The 19,237-nt window shown below is 37.0% G+C and overlaps 2 protein-coding genes across 2 annotated transcripts; one reads left to right on the forward strand and one right to left on the reverse strand.

Moving 5' to 3' along the window:
• Nucleotides 1-3,361: 3,361 nt before the first annotated feature.
• Nucleotides 3,362-4,681, forward strand: LOC129574406 (uncharacterized protein DDB_G0279979-like). The gene is made up of 2 exons (XM_055456416.1): nucleotides 3,362-3,573; nucleotides 3,666-4,681. The coding sequence occupies exons 1-2, from the start codon at nucleotides 3,529-3,531 to the stop codon at nucleotides 4,491-4,493; spliced, it is 873 nt and encodes a 290-aa protein (XP_055312391.1). The 5' UTR covers nucleotides 3,362-3,528; the 3' UTR covers nucleotides 4,494-4,681.
• Nucleotides 4,682-4,694: 13 nt separating this feature from the next.
• On the reverse strand, nucleotides 4,695-18,525 carry LOC129574405 (glycine receptor subunit alpha-2-like). The gene is made up of 11 exons (XM_055456414.1): nucleotides 18,058-18,525; nucleotides 10,711-10,814; nucleotides 8,873-8,943; nucleotides 8,466-8,585; nucleotides 7,980-8,089; nucleotides 7,758-7,840; nucleotides 7,247-7,548; nucleotides 6,839-6,931; nucleotides 6,489-6,683; nucleotides 5,740-5,924; nucleotides 4,695-5,495 (listed from the first exon to the last, which is right to left on the reverse strand). Exons 1-11 carry the CDS (start codon nucleotides 18,078-18,080, stop codon nucleotides 5,336-5,338), a joined length of 1,446 nt encoding a protein of 481 aa, XP_055312389.1. The 5' UTR covers nucleotides 18,081-18,525; the 3' UTR covers nucleotides 4,695-5,335.
• Nucleotides 18,526-19,237: the final 712 nt, after the last annotated feature.

The following is a 19,237-nucleotide window of genomic DNA, read 5'->3' on the forward strand; positions in this document are numbered from 1 at the left end:
TTTAATGTACTCCATAACCGATTTCACCCGCTTCGCTTCTAGCTTCCGTTGCTTTCCCACCCCTTGTGGACGTTTGCGCTTTTGCGCTTGCGTTGGCATGGGCGAGTCCGGCCGGCGTGATGGTCCTGCTTCCGTCATCGTGCTGCTTGCCGACGGCTCCTCCCTGCTTGTGTCCATGGCTAAATCACTCGCATTGACTGTGAAAATGAATTAATCTGGTAAGTATACTTTTTGTTTTTTTTAAATGAAAGTCCACTTAGTGGACTTTCTGTTTTTTTTTTAAATAATCTACTTAGTAGACTTTTTGTATACGCAAAAAAGTAAACTCACCATGAATTAGGCTGAAATCTAATCGGGCAACCGCCTGTGCTTGCAATGTACTTTGCAACTTATTGATCGTTGCTTGCGTGGTTTGAGCAGCATCTGGATCGAAGCCATGCGTCATGCCATGTTGGACAGATGAGCTCGTTGTTGAAGCCGATGAATGGCCGTGGCCACCACGTGTCACATTGATTCGCGTTTCCGCGGACATTTCATGTCTTTCGGTAGAGCCTTCACCCGCGTCTCTACCCTTCGCTTCAACCTCCGGTTCACCCGCGTCTCCACCCTCCGAGCCCGAGCCCGAGAGCAAACGCATACGTTTGTATGGACGCTAATGAAATGTTAAAATTGAGTTAGTGAACTTTTTGCTCATTTGCGAAATGTCTCCTTAGACTTTCAGAATTTTTATGCAAACTTACATTTCCTCGCGGCTGGAACTCGTAGTCGTCATCGTCACTGGTGTCATCGTCGGCGTTGCCTCGACTGAAACGTGATTGTCTTTGCTGTCCGGGTTTTTAACCTCAACTTGTCTACTATCATGCACCGTATCATTCTGGTCCTGAACATCAATCCGAAGTTCCATTTTTCCCGCTCTAAAATTTAATCAATTCCCCACCAAGTCGACCAACGATCTGAATTTTGCTGAAAATCAGCACATTTTTCTTGAAAATTTAACTTACGATACCACATTCGAATTTCGATCTGTCCTTTTCTATTTGTTCGTTTTGGATTAAAACAAAACCCCGTTCCAATTTCCAGAAATAAGGTTGAGGAAAAATTCAGGTCGTTGTTTGACCTGGTGTGGAATTGCCGATATATATGTCGCGCTCTGATATTGACATTTTTGGCCAAAAATTAACTGATAATGCACTTAGAAAATATTTGAAAACTATAATTACCTATTTTCTCTATACGATTGAAATTTCGATGTCTGTAAAACACACACTGTGCTTTCTTAACGTAAAAAATAATGGAAACGACCATACAGTGCGATGAATGGAATGAGGTATATTTCGTTTGTATGGTTCTACGGTGAATATATTTGTATTTTGGGCAAGATAATGTGGAATTGTTTATAAATGCACTACCAAAACATGCGTCGATGATTCAATTTTTTTTTCTTTCTCCGTTTCAGCAACAATCTGGCGAACAACTCACAAATGCCAACGTTGAGATGAATATTCAAATCTTGGTAGATTTGCCGAAATGACTTCGGGTAGGGCGATTTCAATTGTAGATTTTATGTAGTTTAATGTAGTGTTTTTACTTTTTTTATGTAGAAACAATTTTTTTGAGTAATCGGCTATCGAAAAACCACTCCGAAATGGGGATACTCAAATCTTGGTCAAAAACGCATTTTCCATGAATCAAATGTTTTTTCGAATGGAGAATGGTTTCAAAAAATTGTAGAATTCAAATCAATTGTCTGTTTTCAAATATGTCTGCCCGTTCGTAGAATCGGTAATATTCAAATCTTGGCCCCAAATCGAACTTTCCACAAACTGAATCTTCTTCTATTGTTGCTAGGTTCCATAAAATTGTAGAAAAAATGTAGAATTCAAATCAGTCGTCTCATTCTTGATGTTTTTAACAACTTATTTGATAACAGCAGTGTTTTTGTTTTTGAAGGGAGAAAAAATCGTTGACAGTTCGCCTAGGAGATAGACACAAGAACTGAGATACGTTCGTTTTTCAAAATACTTAATTGATTTTGTGTAGAGGTGTTCAGATTCGTGAAGATTCATTGAGATTTGAAGGGATTTGAAAAGATTTGTAAAAATCTTACTGATTTGTTTGACCTTTTTGACAAGTCAGCCATTTTAATTTGAGAAGATTCATAAGGATTCATAGAGATTCAAAAGTATTTGAATTTGCTCGAGATTTGAGATTCCTACAGATTTGAAAAGATCTAAAAAGATTCAAGTTTTAAATGTTGTGTCTACCCCCTAGCAGTTCGCTATGTCACATAGTACACTGTTTTTTCCGTCTTTTTTTCTCACTCTGGCTTACGATGGCAACGCCATCTATCGACCGATTCGTAAAGTTTGAGCTTTTTCATTCCGGTTTGCCTACCTTTCGGGCGTTTTTTTTTTCGATGCTCACATTTCAAGTTTAGGTTCGCTTCAAATATTTAACATTTAAACTGGTTTTACTTAGTGTTTAACGTTTTGTTTTCAAAACTTCTTATTTGAGAAGTAATTTTTAATTCGACAAGAAGCTATTTTCAATAACAAACATAAATTTCTTTGAACATTCGATAATATGATGCGGATGGAAATAAAATGAATGGATTTTACAGTAGTTCTCCGATGTATGGTCAAGAGTTTGGATTTTAAAGCAATCTTTGCTTGGCTGAATTGCATCTTTGGCGAAATTTAACGCAAAATTTCAACGTTCAAGTTCATGAACATGTTAAATAAAATAAAAAATTATAATAATAATGTCGAACATCGAAGAAACGATAAAATTCATTAGAACAACCTAGTTGGTTATTTCAAGGTCGCTTTCTTTGTATACAAATACATGGGAAAGATTTGACGTAAGACGCCAAGACGCCTCTACGCGTGGAATGCTCGAAGCTGTCATCGTACACATATTCAACACGAACATTGTCGTTTACACAATCGCACTCACACAAATGAACGCATCGATAGTGCCCGCTCAATATATGTACGATGACTGTTTTGAGTGTCCCTCGCCTAGAGTGCTGCGTGTCGTTTTTCTTCGTTTATTAAGCGATCTTGGTTATTTCATTTGAACTTCAGACTTGTTATTTGCGAATTTTTGTTGGCAATTTTTCCAAATCGATTTCGCATGAAGCACGAGCGAATATTGCGAATCGCAATTTGCGATATAGTTGGAATTTTGTTTTTTCATCTCAAAATGTTTACATTCTTGAACAAATATCTCCATTCCATTTGACGCACAAAACTCATTTACAAGTTAAGTAAGTAAAACAGATGTTTTTTTTCGGTTCTATTTTCTACTGTTTTATATACATTTACATTTTCACCCGAAATTATCGTTTGAACTCTATGAGCTTATGCAAGTATTGCACGAAAACTGTGTGAAAAAATTACCTATAAAGTATATTGATGACATCGCATCAAATTCATAACTATCTATTGTGTTTGGCAGAAAGCAACTCCAGCAACAACAACAAAACACGGGATTATTATCAGTTATTTATTGTCATAGTTCTGCGACATGAAGAGTCTCATTTTGGTTTGCCTGGCTCTTGTTGCCATTCAAGTAATTATCGTTCGGCGTTTTTTTTGTTCTGATAAAAGGTCGACAGTTTTTATATTGATTTAATTTTCGGTTTTATTTCTTTTATCAAAAAGATATCAGCAGCTCCAACTGAAAAGGACCTGTCGACTGTTATCACCAGCACTGATGCAACGAGCGATAGCGATGCGGCAAAGGAGTTGATCAAAACAAAGGATGATAAAGCGAACGATGTTGTAGAACCAGCACCAACACCAGCACCAACACCAGCACCAACACCAGCACCAACATCGGCACCGAAACCAGCACCGGAAAAAACGCAAGAGAAGAAAGTGGATGAAGTTAAGGAAGAAGAGAAGAAGGTGGAAGAAAAAAAGGTAGAAGTGGAACAAGAGAAAAAAGAAGAGGAGAAGAAGGGAGAAGAGATGAAAGAGGACAAAAAAGATGAAGAAAAGAAAGAAGACGAGAAAAAAGAAGAGAAATCGGTTGAAAAATCCACTGAAGAGTCGAAAAATACTTCCGAAAAGGCTGAAAAGGCAGAAAAGTCGGAAAAGTCCACAAAATCCGATGAAACATCGAAAGCTACCGATTCGAAGGAACTCGATCATAAATCATTTTTCGACTGCATATACCATATATTTGGCCATCGGCTTAGCAGTGATCCACCAAGCAGCACTCACGTGATTGAAATTTCCCTCGAGCCGCCCTCAGCTGCTCATCCAATTATTGATGCCGACGACGATGATGATGACATTGAAGTGATCATTCCCATCGCTCCAAAACCAGTTGAACCTCGACCACCAACCATGGTTACGAAATTGATGCATATGCTCAACTTTTTGAATTTCTTTCCATCGATGTTGGGACATGGCAGTCCAGAAATCGTGCCAACTCACGTCTACCGCAAAACAATAGTGACCCGTCACCTCAGCCCCTTTGCATAAGGCTAAAATATCAATATGTCACCGACAGATCACAATTAATTGACACAAAATACGCTATCTTTGTAATTCAATCTAATGAAATTGTTTTCTGTCACTAACAAGTTGTTAGTAACAACACATATTGTATTCAAATGATGAGCTTTTCATCAAAACCAAGAAGAAAAAAACACAGCAGATTTTTGATTAAAACAAAATCGCAGATTTAAAAAAGAAAAGAAAAAAGTTTTTTTTTATTTGATCGCGTAATAATCTGAAGGGAGTGAAAGGGAGATAGAGAGAGTTTCTAGGCGCTTACAAATACTATGAAATTGTCTAATCTTTGCAAATAGTTTTGGATATTTGATTCAAAGCTTGCAATTGTTTATGTCTTTTTTCGTTTTTGAATCGTTTTTTTTTGTCCCCTGGTGAATTCATCAATTTTATCTGGGTGAGTTGTACATTTGTAGCAATGATGACATGTCGAAATCAAAACCGTTTGAATCCTCGTGCACAAATGCCGATAAAAAGGTCCAAATTGATTGATACTTGCACCAATCGTACAAATTCAAAATAGAATTGTTTGATTTGCCCGTTTTTTTTTGTCTTTTTCAAAACGTTGGGATCACGAACGAAACACAAATGGTTTGATGCATATCCGGTTTGATTGCTCCGCACCCCTTCAATTATCTCGGTAAATCAGTTCCGGGTGAATAAATTAGAATCAAACGTGAGAATGTTTCGAACAAAAATTGGTAAGTGTAATGTTTTGTGTGTGAGTGTCTGAAGAAATTGATTCATGACACAAAATCAGTATCTGTCCACGGTTGTCCATCCAATCGAAACGCATTTTCTGATTGCCACGATCAAATGGTTCGCCGTTTTGTTGACTCGTTCAAATAGATGATCCAGTAGCTGATTGTGAACAGCAGAAATGTCATCGGAAACAAAATGAGCGAGATCTGATCGAGTCGCCCGTGTTGCGAACCAACGTATAAGATCGCATTTTCGGCCACATTTCGAAATCTGTAAGAAGATGTGTGAGATAGAGAGAAAGAGGGAAGCGAGAGAAAGAGAGAGAGAGAGAGAGAGAGAGAGAGAGAGAGGGAGAAAAGAGAATTATAACGAAGAATTATTGTGTGATGAACATTTGTTTTGTTTTGTTCAAAAAGATGGATATCTTTGGAGATGAATAATGAAAAAGGCGGAGACTAATTCTTCAACTCAAAATGTTCAAATATGTAAGAAAGCGATTCGATTGAATTTTCACCTTCGTCGATTTCCGAATAAAGTCGGTTGACTGAGCGATGAGGGCGGCGGTATACAGTTGGCTTCATTGATAAGCGCCTCCTCTCGTCTTTTGGCGGCCATTGTTGAAAATTTGGCCCGCGTCTCGGGTGTTATTTTGTTCATCGTTGAAAATGCTCGGGCGGCCTGCTCCAGCGCTGGCTTTCTCTACAACGAGAATTTCAATTGGATTTTTGTGGAAAGAAATTAAGAGAGAAGCAAAAGAATTAAGAAAGATGAAGAAAAAGAGGGAATGTGGACAAAATTGGAGAAAGTAAAGAAATTAGATTAAAAATTGGACGGACAGAAGAAAAATGGAAAAAATTTTGGCAAAAATGGGTAAAAGTCAAAAATATCCTTCATCGCAACCATACCTTTAGTGCAAACGCATTTATTGCTCTCCCTAACGCAAACGCCATCTATGCGAACATGAACACAAACAAATTGACTCCAGCTGCCAACCGATATATGAATCGGTGGAAATGAAGGCAGTGTATAAAAAATATGCCGAACAAAACGAACCAAAGCGTTTCCTCTATATAGAGATGTTGTTGTATTATAACTCTGTATGGATCAATTTGTTTGTTTTCATGTTCAAACTGAACAGATGGCGCTCGCGTTAGGTAGGGCAATCAATGCTTTTGCACTAACCGTATGATCGCAACCAATAAAAGTCACTAGAAAATAGAAGTAAAAATAAACAGGGAAGAAATTTCAAGCAATGATGCTTACATCACTTTCAGATGCTTGCGATAGGTTTGTTGTTGCGGTGGCCGCTGCAGCCGTTGATGTTAAATTATGTGATGGAACGGACGGTGTTTTTGGTTTTGCTTTGCGCCAATGCTTATCGTACCGAATGCCAAACAATACAATGAAGTACTCCATCAACGCCAAGAATACAAACAAAGTGCATGATATCAGCCACACCTATACACACGAATGAAAAATGGAACGAACAGAGTGTGAAATATGCATTTAAAATGAACGTTGTTAATTACTTCATTTGAATGAACGAATCAAATTGAAATGGCCATTCGATATGAATAAATTAGCAAAATGTATCATTCTTCAAATTCAAATACCTCGATGCATTTCAACTCCAATGCATTCGGCGAATTATTTCGCACCGTGTCAAACATTGTGACCAGAGACAGCAGTGTTGTGACCAATAGTACCTGCAATATTTTTGTTTATAAGAAGAGAATTGAACAATTTGATACAGACTTGATTTCATTTTAAATAGAAATTTTGCTCTTGTTAGGGAAATTCTTCTTTCATTTTAAAGAAATCTCTATTTTAGACGAAAAATATCAATTTCATATGAAAATGGCCCATTTATCATTTTTGCCCAGATTTTTGCAATGAAAACAGACCTTTTTCAGTCATTGTAGGGAGCTTACACTACCCTATTCTGATGAAAGCGTATTCTACCATTGTTTTGATAAAAGCCAAGTTGATCACTTGTCCGAAGTGAGCCCAGCCCAACTTACCATTCGCCCTGGCACAATTTCGGGTACGACAATGAAGCTGCCCCATGACATCGATACGAATAATGTGGATGGTAAATAGTTTTCCAGCAAATAGCTTTTGACTTCGCGTGATAATGTGATTTGTAAACGGGCCGACGAATGGTCAACGTCATTGTAGTGTAACGTTTGTGGTTCTTTTACGGTCGAAAATGATACGACATATTTTGGCAGGCGAAAGAAAAGACCCTCGTCGAAATCCTTCGGAAATGTGATGGGATTTTCTTTTTTCCATCGAAATGACATATCTTTTACGGAGTATTTATCTGGAATTGAAAATTGAACGGAATTCAACGGAAATCAATTCATTTTACTTTGTTCTTTCGAGTATATTTTTCGCTGAGACAATCTTCGAACGGTTATTTGGCCGGTAGATGCTAAATAATTGGTAATTCGAAAGGAAACTCTTCTTCATTTGCCAAAAGCGCATTAGAATCTAACAAAAGGCATTTCAAAATCCAGTAATTGAACTTACAACTGCTAAAATCAACTGGGCAACTTTGTACGTCCAGTGGATACAAAACGAAATCCATATCACATTTGATGACTATTGTGGCTCTGTTGTGTAGAAAATGAAAAATGAAACGCAATAGAAAAGAATGATCATGAATGGAATTGAAAAGTGTCTCCTTATAAGGAGGTGACGACAAAATCAATTTAACCGAAAAACCGAACTGAAATAATTTGAATAATTTACCCTAAGCTCAGTACCAACGTGCTGTTTTTATACAAACGCAAACTGGAGATTTCCTCGAACAGTGTGAGCACTTTCATTTCGCGCAGTTGACGTATGTAAAGATCGGGCACCTGTTAATGGAAATGAGTTCACCAATCAACATATTTTCGGTCAAGTGATTTTTTTACCACAAAAAAATATCAAGAAATATTGATTTTGAATGGTTGAACGTGATGGATATTTCCAGGGAATGATTTGCGTTAAAATTATCTATTTGAATTGAACCATTCCCTGGCCATTTCATATGTTCTGAATATTTCTGATTCAATGATCAAAAAAAGCAGAAAAAATCGTTGCATTTTATTCAATTTTCAATCGATCACCAATCACTTCGATCAAAATCAATTGAATCTGCCGTGTGCCTGCTATAATGATCTGATGCAACAGATATGCAAATGTCGACATGAACCAAATCCAAATGCCACCGATAGACTTGATGTAAATTACCCATAATTTGTGACGTTCTTCAAGTTTCAATTCAATATATTTTTGTTCGATGGTATTGTTACGGTGGTGTATTCTCTTGTCGTCCCAAATCACTTGTAGAAAAACGTCAAACGAAATCTCCTGTGGAAATAAAATGAAGAAAAAAAACGCAGTGCAGCGCATTAGTTCGCCCAATGAATCATTCAACGATCATCGTTAGATCAATTTGCGCAAGTGGCAAATTCTTCAACGCAAACACTGACACCAGCGAATGTTTTGTTTTGAACAATTCTTGCCATCTGCTTCAAATGAATTGATGAATATTCACAAGAAAATTGAATATGAAAACCGAAAACCGAAAACGAAACGAAATAAAGTAAGAAAACAAAAGAAAACAGAGTTAATAATTCTGAAATTCAAATAAGTACTTCATTATTTTCGTCTACAGCTGAGATACGATTCAAATACAAGCCTATAGTTACGTCTGTTTGCGAGGTACCTGTTGATTTAGCACACAAAACACACATACATATACACACAAAAACGGTCGCACACGAAGCACGCGCGAGCATGTGTCCGCATAAAAACCGCCACGAGCAACACATGAAAAGAAAAAGAAGAAAGAAATGGAAAAGAAAGAGAAAAAAGGGAGAAATTGGTGAAAATACCCTTTCTACACATTAATTAAATGAAATGCATTAATTTTTGCCACACATTCATTTATCCTTTGAAAAAAGGATCGACTTAATTTGATTGCATCAAATGGTGTAAATTGAAGTGGTGCTATATGTGCGTGTATCGTTGTGGTTGCGTTGTGCAGTTTGAATTTCATTTCAAGTAATTAGAGAGTTGTAATTGTGTGATTGGCGGCGATAAAAAGGCGGTCAAGCAACTGAGAATCTGGTTAGCGATATGGAAGGTGGAAAAGAACGATGAAAACTTTCGTTCTAGATTGTAAGTAGCGCTGAAAGCAGTAACAAAAGCCGAAGTAGCAATAGCAGTAGCAGCAAAACGATGGCAAATCGTACGCCTTTTTACCACAGAAAATGTGCACGGAGGGTGACTTTGAAAGTGTTAAGCACATACACACACAGACATCAGCTGTTTTGGCAGTGAATGCACTTGAAAAGTCGGCTACCAACTATTCCGTCGTTGTTCTACCGATTTTTTTCTGCGATCGAGTGGGAGAAGAGTGTTGTTGAACAGAGATAACTTTGAATGTTTCTAAGGCGAAAAAAGGAAGCCAAAAAAAAACGGAATGTGATTGCCTTGCGGACAAAGACAATGTCGATTTATGAAGGTAAAACTGAATTATATATATCGGGAAACGTGCACAACCACCGAAAAATAAAGCGTTTATTGCACTAAAAGAGTAAAGTTCTTGGGTAAGCACCCGTGCGACGCAACCAATTCATAGAGAAAGAGATAGAGAGAGAGAGAGCAGCAAAAGAAGGAAACCCAGCATAAAGCGAATAGAACCATGCAAAGCAAACATAAACTTTAAATCGACTTTCACGCTTCAATCACCTGGGGAAAGAGAGTGAAGGAGAGTGAGCGAAAGAGCAAGCAAGCAAGCGAGCAAGCGAGCAAGCGAGCAAGCGAGCAAAAACAAATGCGCCAAAGACAGACGACGGCAAAAACGAACGAATGCGAATGCTAAACACGACAAAAGATGCACGATACCATACACGGCTTTTCGTCTTCTTCGTTTCGTTTCTTCGGTTTTTTTTTCGGCAATTACGCTATTGATTTAATAATTTTTATTTGATTTCGTTGATTTCGAGTTTTTATGAAATCATAAACGAACCAACAAAGAAACCGACAAACTCAACTCATTGAACAGTTAATTTGTGTCTGTGTGTGTGTGTTTTTTTTTCTCCGGCGAACAACAAAAAATGAACTCAATCACTTTTCCCACACAAACGAGGAATGTTCAATTCAATGCGTTTCCCTTTCGATGTAAAACCATGATTCCTTTCGATTGTCAATCAAGCGCAAATTCCTTCGACTTTTCCGAAATCGACATACTTTTGTTACTGTTGTTTTTGTTGCTACTGCTTTGCATCACACAATCGACATTCATTTTCGCATTTGCCAACACTTTCATGGGCAAAGAAACTACAGCAACAACAAGAAAAACAATGAAAGTAGCAAGCGAAGCAGAAGCAACGAAAAAAAGCACCACGAACAATGTTTCGCCAAACACAACAAAGCATACAAAGTGCATTAACATAACACGGTGCAACGATACTATTGGAATCCTTACTTGGTCTGGAATTTTTATCATAGCCCGAATCCATGGTATAGGGTGTCTGGATGGTTGATTGCGGTGTCATTGTTATCATCTTAATTTTGAACAGAATTATCGCACTGCAAATTATGGGAACGTATTAATTAACTTTTGTGGGTATTAAGTTTTTTATTTCGTTTGAAATCACAACGAAAATTTTTGCATTTGTGCAAAAACACCGAAAAACACCGCCGATTTGCCCATTTTAAGGGAGATTCGAGTGATTATTTGGTACAATTTATTGAATTTTGAAACGTATCTCCACTTTTTCCATTTTTCCTCAATTTTTCTCATATCTTTTCAACTTTTTCAGTCAATTTTCAATGTTGACTTCAAGAAGAATGATACATTTTCAGAATTGAAGCTCTTTAAGACAATGCATGAATATGGTTGACCTATATTTCAGTTGAATTGGGTTGATTTGAGCGCAATTTCAATATTCTTCTTATCAAAAAACATTTTTTTCTAAATGAATTCATCAATTTCATTTTTTTCGTCAATTTCGAACTCAAATCATGCTGATTCCCCGTAAAGCATCAAGGTTAACGAACGAAAAATGAGCGTAATTTGTTCAAACAAAGCGAATGTTGTTACGCACATTAGCTTTAATTGTGGAATGCGACAAAGAATGCGACACCATAACAAAACTGTTGACAAAAACATAATGGAAATTGAAATATGTCGACCAAAATTGCAGCAACCAAAATGATAATTTTATGTCTACACATTTGCCATGACTCATGACATGAATTTGTTTTTCTTTAGCATTATTGAGTTTTGTTTCGTATTGCCGACGAAGAAAAAAATTGTTAATCATTTCTGTCGATTCATTCCTATTATGAACGACATATGTTTTTTTCTTCCAAAGTTTTATTCGTCTTTTCGATCGATGTATAGACACATGAATGTTCGCACCATTCTATTTGATTTGCTCGATGGATTTGGTTGTGTGTCTTTAGGTTAATGGAACCATAGTACGCATCACTGATATGGGTTGTCATCGATGCATGTAGAAATAGCATTTCACTAGCAAACTACACTGAATTGATTAACGTACAAGCGTGATAATTTTTCGCAACCATAAATCAACCGATCGAATGAATGTAAAACACACCGTTTTGTTGATGAATCAACCTTTATTTTAACCGCTGAATATCAACCGTGTTGAATCAACACGGTTTATTCGATACAGTGTGAACCTGTGAACTTCACACATGTTTTCGTTGTGAAATTGACAAACAAAGCACACGTATAGAACACATTCAGTCTTTGATAGAAGCCAAAGAAGGCAGCATGGCTCAGTCTTACACAGTCTTCGACGCTTCTATAATTATGCATGAAAATCCTGATGCGATTGAAGCCATTAAACAAATTGTAATGAACATCAATGGAAAAAATAATCTCTTTTATGATTCAAGATGAAGTGAAATTCAATGGATAACAAATGCTTTCTTTACCTAGAGACTAGACACGGGATTAGAAAAAACGGCGATGGATCTATTCGCATACGATTTCTTGCATGAAAGCAATGGAATGAACTATGACTATTCTGAAACATTAGGATTTATTTTGACCATGCTGTCATTTTGACCGATCGAAACTGATTTATTTAGATTAAAATGGATTTAGTTTATCGATAAAAAAATTTGATCCAATAAGTATACCCTCTGGTGCTTTCCATGAAATTTCTGACAGCATTTTGCTGAGGTAATTTTCAAATCAACTTTTGAATCTCTATTCCCTTTTTGTTGCTATTCTTCTTCTTCCTATTTCTCGTTCTTTTATGTAGTTCTTTCATTTTTATTTCATAATAATTATTCCTTTAACAGCTTTTATTTTCCCTTCAATTAAACGAAGCCATAGATGAAACTCCTCATACTACTGTGTCCAAAAAGTAAGGTGACATTGCATTTATTTTGAAAATTCTTTATTTATTCTTCCAAATCAATTTCATCGCCTTCAAAGTAATCCCCTCCCGATACAATGCACTTATGCCAACGGATTTTCCAATCTTCGAAACAGTTAAAAAAGTCGACTTCAGGGATGGCCCTCAGCTCCGTCTTCGCTGCGGCTTCAATCTGCTCTATCGTCTCAAAACGGTGTCCCCGGAGCGGTCTTTTGAGCTTGTTGAACAGCCAGAAGTCGCACGGTGCCAAATCAGGTGAATACGGTGGTTGTGGAACGATATGAGTCGAGTTTTTGGCGAAATGTTCACGAAGAATGATCGCATTGTGAGACGATGCATTATCATGGTGCAAAAACCAAGAGTTGTCTTTCCACAATTCCGGCCTCTTTTGGCGGATAGCGTTACGCAAACGACGCATAACACTCAAATAATATTCCTTGTTGACTGTTTGACCCGGGGGAAGGAACTCATAATGCACAACACCCCGATAATCGAAGAAAACAGTCAACATGACCTTGATTTTTGAGCGACTTTGGCGCGGTTTTTTTGGTCTCGGCTCACCTTTGGCACGATATTCGCTCGATTGGTCGGTTGTTTCCGGGTCGTAAGCATAGATCCAAATCTCGTCTCCAGTGATCATGCATTTCGTCTTGTCAATGTAGTCAGAAAGCATTGTTTCACACACGTCAACTCGACACCTTTTTTCCAAAAAATTCAATGATTTCGGTACCAGTCGAGATTTGACGCGTTTGAGGCCCAAAACATCCTTCAAAATGGTATTGACTGAGCCTTTCGATATGCCAATATCATCAGCAAGGTCTCTAATCGTTAATCGACGGTTTTCCAACACCAAATCTTTAATTTTTTGGACGTGAGCTTCGTCGGTTGAGGTTGATGGTCGCCCAGCACGCCCTTCGTCTTCGACACATTCACGGCCTGCTTGGAACTCACTATACCACTTGTAAACATTTTTTTTCGACATAGCCTCATCACCAAAGGCTTTCTGCACCATCCTCAACGAATCCGCAGAGGGAATTTATTCCGCAAACAAAATTTAATGCAAATTCTTTGATCAACAAATTTCGACATCGCAAAAAACGAGAAATTCACTTTTAGCAGTCCACAAAACGAAGCGTATCTCAAACACTAATGAATATTTTGACGTGTAATTTGGCAGGGATGTCAAAGACAGTCCTACCAACCTAAAAATAAAAGGATTTTTTCAAATTCCCCAGCGCGCTAAATTTTAAATGCAATGTCACCTTACTTTTTGGACACAGTAGTAGTTTCACAAAAAAAAACGAATCTGGAATTTCGATTCGAGATTTTGAAGAATGTGCTTGATTCGCGCTGAGAATATTAGTTCTTTACAGGAAGCATTGCATCAATCAACCATGAGCTTGAACAGATGAGGGCAATTTTGTTTGGAATGTTGGTTGTCTGAATATTCAAAATTGAAATCAGAATTTGCTTTAAGGAACCCATGTGGAAAATTATTGACTGACTGAAAGTAGGACGCAACTCGCCGCTGAAAACTGTAGACTCTACACATAAAATATTTCGGGAATTGTACAGTCAGTCTAGTCTACTCTCAGTTGCGGTTCTTTTTACTAATAAGCGACTTTAGTAAACCGAGCAATTTTTCTGTATAAAAATAGTCGACTTTGATGAAATTTTAGCCAGTCGCTTAGTTTGAGACGTATCTGACTGCAGTTACCTTGTGATTGCAGTTAACAATGATCATTGTTTTTGTACTAGATAATCACTGTTAGCCAGTCGAATATGTCCTTAAATAAACGATTGGTTGCTCAGTGATTTTGGATATGAGGATTAATAGTGGCCAAATGTCAAGAATTTAGAACTGTAGAGCGGGTCTAGTCTGGAAATAATCTTCATAAAACTGAAAAATCCCTCCACTTGTCCATGTCTGACTTCAATTGTAATATCTATTTGACATTACTAGATTTGTACAAAATTCAACTGGGAAGAAATACCGAAAAAATCAACAAAGTGCGCTAAATGCAACCTGTGCTTCTCTGCCATAAGAACCAATGTATTCGACGTGACAGTGAGTAGCGGTGGCGCCTAAATAGAGTCTGCGGCAAGTTTAAGAACTATCAATACTTCTTGTTGTTGCAAAATTCATGACAACAACAACAAGTATTGATAGTTCTTAAAAATGCCGCAAATTTGCTAATATATCTTATTTAGGCGCTACCGCTATCTTGCGCCGGCCAAAAGTATAGGTTGGCTAAATGGAAAATATTCAGCAATGAATGCTCTAACGGCATCTATACGGTATAATTTGGAAGTATAAGTGAATGCTTTCGTCATAAGGTTTCAAACGTCATACATGATTTAAGTTAGTAAACTTCTGATAGGGACAAAAGAAATGCAAACTGAACTCTAAAAGGTTTTGGATTTGCTGAATATATTACCATTGCGATTCACTGTGTTGGAATTTTGTTGTTGTTGTTGCGATTTTTCGTATTTTATGCGCGTTTTTGCATTTTGTTCGAACGATGAATTCCTTTCTATTTTTGTACTTTATTGCCAATGAAATTTCTGTATTAATGTTTTTATTATTGGTCAATTTCTCAATTTGTTTTTCATTTCGACGCAGCTGATGTGGATTTTATGCGATAAAATTCCTATAAATAATCATAACTACTAGTATAACAGCAAGCTTATTGAAGAACACACATACGTTTTAACAGGAAAAACTCCTGTTTCGAATGATGAAAATGCTATTTTTCGCGCTACTTAAAACACAATGTATGTGTACTCCACGATGTACGGCAAAAAAAACAATGTGTAAGATGACCCTGAAGTTGTCGGCATCTCACACAGCAGGCGACAAAAATGTGCGATTAAATTGGTAATAATCCGGTTAATTGTTCATAACAAATTGCATGGTGCACTTCGGTAAGTCTCGAAATAAGTGTTATCGCCAAGTCGAAGAAAAGCCCATGAAAACCGCAAAACTTGTTCGTTTCACGAAAGCTTGCGTTGTTACAGAGGAAGACGAATGATTAGCTCGAGACCATAGAAATTCAGCACCCAGGTTGATTGATGGTATATTGATTGGCACGTGGACATTGCATGTGTGCTACGCGCCCATATGCAAATTGAATTTGAAGAAAACAACAACAACAACAACAACAGCAGCAACAACAACTCACAGTTGTATCAAGAACACACCCAAATGCATGGAGTTATGGGTCAGAAAAAATTTTTAATTGATTTGTTAATTTGAGTTTGAAACACAGTGCAGCGTAGAAGCAAACAAAATAACCAAAGTAGAATGGTAATTGAGTGTTTTGCGACTTATTGGCGTGAGTTGGCATACGTTGGTTTCCGTTCGGCGAAATTTTTCTCTCCATTGCCGTCGTCCATTGGATGCGTGCATGGTGAAAGAATGAAAATAATGAACGAGGGAAAAATATTTAATTTATTTGTTATTGAAACCGAAGTTAAGTAAAACCAAATGATTTCCTTGCGTTGGAAATGGAAAGTATTGTTGACAGGAAGGCGTTACAAATATACCAATTATTATGCGGATTTATGACGGTATGATCTCGAAATGTAGGCTGTTGATTGGCCAATTATATAATTGTTCCACTGCATCGGCAAATTAGTGTATTAACACTTGACCCAATTGTGGGTATTTGTTCGTTTGAAGGCATAACTGAGAGGCGATTTGGTTTCGGCACAAAGCATCAATAATTTTGTACAAGTCGATCGGCCTTTGTAGTGAAAGTTTTGCGCACGGAAACCTGCAACTTGATGCAAACAATCCGATGAAAGCTAACAATTCGACGAATGATTTTTAATAATGTTTCGTTAGACACGTGGTCTACTTGACCTGAGATGGGAACTGGACATAACTTTTGAAATGTTTAACCAAGTTTCAACAGTTCAATGAGTAAATTTTCATCAAAGAAATTTTTCACAAGAAAAATGCTACAAGAACTTGTATAATATAATCGTCGGCCATGTTCTCGTTATACCACGTTGCAACGGCCATTCTTTACATGGAAATGAATCGATGCCCATCTTTAATCTCAATCGATGCGTTAGATAATTAAATTGATGTAACAGTCTTGCACTCTTTTGTGGCCAAAACCCATTCAGTAACTCAATTATATTCAGCCAGAGCTTGGCGGTGTTGAATCAAAAAAAAATGGAGTGTGCTTATGTAATTTTCAACGTCACTTTGTCAATAAATCAAACTTGTCGTTTATTCCATTGATACAAAAACTATTCGAATGCTTCGTATGATTAGTAATCATTTTGATTACTCATAATCTGAAGCTGTTTCTCACAATTGATACTTTGTTATCATTTCCGAATGGTCATAAAGAACAAAGTACACACATAGAAGAAGAAGAGGAAGAAATAGTTTAAAAACAAACATCGATAAAGGTCGGGTGCGCGACAGGCTTGAATGAAGGCGACTACCTTTTTTGTTTGCTTGAGTATGTGTCGGCAATCACGTAACACTTGAATTTATTGAGTGCCCGAAAAAACAACAACAACAACAACGAAGACGATGAAGAAAATTGCAATGAAATGCAAGCCAACGCGCTCACGCTCGCGTCAACAATTTGTGTTTTAAAAACCCTGAAAATCTCATTTCACCCATGTACTTCAAACTCGATTGCATGCACCGTTTGTTTTTTCTCCCCTTCTTCGTCACAATACAACATATATATATATATATACATAAAATACCTTGATTTTTCTTAATTTTATATATTGTATTTGATTTTCGAGTCGAATTTTCAGACACTTCTTCATTCTATTCTTGGTACACTTCTTCGGAATATTCTGTCAACGACCGTGAATTATTGCCACAATGCAATGTGCACTTTCGCCGTTGGCTTTTCACATTTGCACGAAAATCGTTTAGCACGTAATAACTTGTCGGCCGACATTTTGCCTCACACAGAACATTTATAACTGACACACACAGAAAAATCGTCTTAAAAAAAAATCGTGTGTAGGAAATGGAGGTAAGCAAAATAAAATTGGGCATTCAATTATCAAACCACTTTGAATCCATTTGAACAAACGTTTCATGGGAAATCCATTAAAATGACTCGGTTATTGATAAAAAAAAATTATCCAAAATGGATGAAAAATTGATGAATTTTCACCATGACGATTGAGTTGAAGAAAAATGAGAAAAAAAACGAAAACTCAAACGATTAAAGAAATGAAAAAGAAGGACATCGACCAAAATCGATGAGAGCGTCATTTTTGTTTCGAATCAAATGAAAAATCGAAAACGGCTTTTTCATTCGAATTCAACGAAAGGAAAAACTTTAGCTGGAAAAAAAATATTTTTTCTCTTAAAATTTCAATGTCAAAATGGAAGAACGACGACGACGAAGAAAAAAAATGGTTCGACTCACCAAATGATATCCAGCGACCGCATAATTAAGTTGCAGCTTAAATGTGATTTGCAGATGAAAATCCGTATGCGTTATCGATTATCAAAAATGAAATGGAATTGCAGCTGTCCTGAAAGAGGTGACTCTGAATGTTTCAGTTCGGCATGTTTGAATAGTGTTTTAATCCATCTGTTTGTATTCCCTTACACGATCGTGTCATATTGTTCACGTAATTAAAATGCAACTCTGCGTTACAACGATATCCACTGAAATATGCTTAATTTTTTTTTCTTATCGAAGGAACCAAAAAACGTTCGTAAACGCAACACGTGTCTACTTGCACTCTCACTCTCCAAAGGCACCACTTGAGCACAAACTGTGGTCGCCCCGAATTGCACACACACATCCAAGTTGCAAACTACGGACAAAACAACGAAAAACAAAAAAATGGAAATGCTCAGGGTAAAAAATGGAATGCAACGGAACGTCTTAATCATTCAAGAGTAGAAAAATAACTGATTTTTTGTTTACCTGCGCGAAATGTTCCGTGTCGCGTGTATTGCCATTTTTGTTGAGTTTTTCTTCGTTTCTTTTCTCAGAAGTATTAAATTTGGTTTGACTGCTTGCGGTGAATAACGGTTCATGCTATTCTCTCTTCTCTCTCTCTCTCTCTCTCTCTCTCTCTCTCTCTAACGCCTTTGTTCCATTCGCCAATACAATAATAATAAAAATATATAACACGGCACAACGCAAAGTATGGCTCAAACTTGCAAAATCGTGTGACGTGCGCATTACTCATTTTAAAACCGATGCATGTCCTTTGAACACATTATCTTAAATTTACATATCTTTTCTACCAATTCAATGGGTCTTGCGAACGTAAACCGACGTTTCAGTTTGGCACTGAGAGAATTTGATGCTGTGAATTATGGTTCAGTCCACTGAATATGACGGTTCTATTGAATTATTTTAGAATAATTTTTGTTTTCATTATGACGACCTTTTTTTATAGAATTAATCGCAGGTAATTCATTGCTTTCGACTTTTTTGTTTAAATGAATCACATTTTTGGATTTCTTTTGATTTCTGATTTGTTTTTATTTGATTTGGGTTTTATTTTTTTCATTAAATTTGAGTTATTTTTCCATCAACAAACGGATCAACTTATTCTATGCACAACCTTTGAAGTTGCCTTTAAGAG

Source organism: Sitodiplosis mosellana, unplaced genomic scaffold (genome assembly GCF_009176505.1).
Source record: "Sitodiplosis mosellana isolate CC-2019 unplaced genomic scaffold, AAFC_SMos_1.0 Smas_scaffold_6162, whole genome shotgun sequence".
In the NCBI taxonomy this organism is placed as follows: Eukaryota; Metazoa; Arthropoda; class Insecta; order Diptera; family Cecidomyiidae; genus Sitodiplosis; species Sitodiplosis mosellana.

Coding starts and splice junctions, on each gene's coding strand:
- LOC129574406 (XM_055456416.1), top strand. CDS start 3,529: ATGAAGAGTCTCATTTTGGTTTGCCTGGCTCTTGTTGCCATTCAA. Junction 3,574..3,665: donor TGGCTCTTGTTGCCATTCAA/GTAATTATCGTT, acceptor TTTATCAAAAAG/ATATCAGCAGCTCCAACTGA.
- LOC129574405 (XM_055456414.1), bottom strand. CDS start 18,080: ATGCGGTCGCTGGATATCATTTG. Junction 7,549..7,757: donor CCCAGTTGATTTTAGCAGTT/GTAAGTTCAATT, acceptor TTTCAATTCCAG/ATAAATACTCCGTAAAAGAT. Junction 5,496..5,739: donor TTATTCGGAAATCGACGAAG/GTGAAAATTCAA, acceptor ATCTTCTTACAG/ATTTCGAAATGTGGCCGAAA.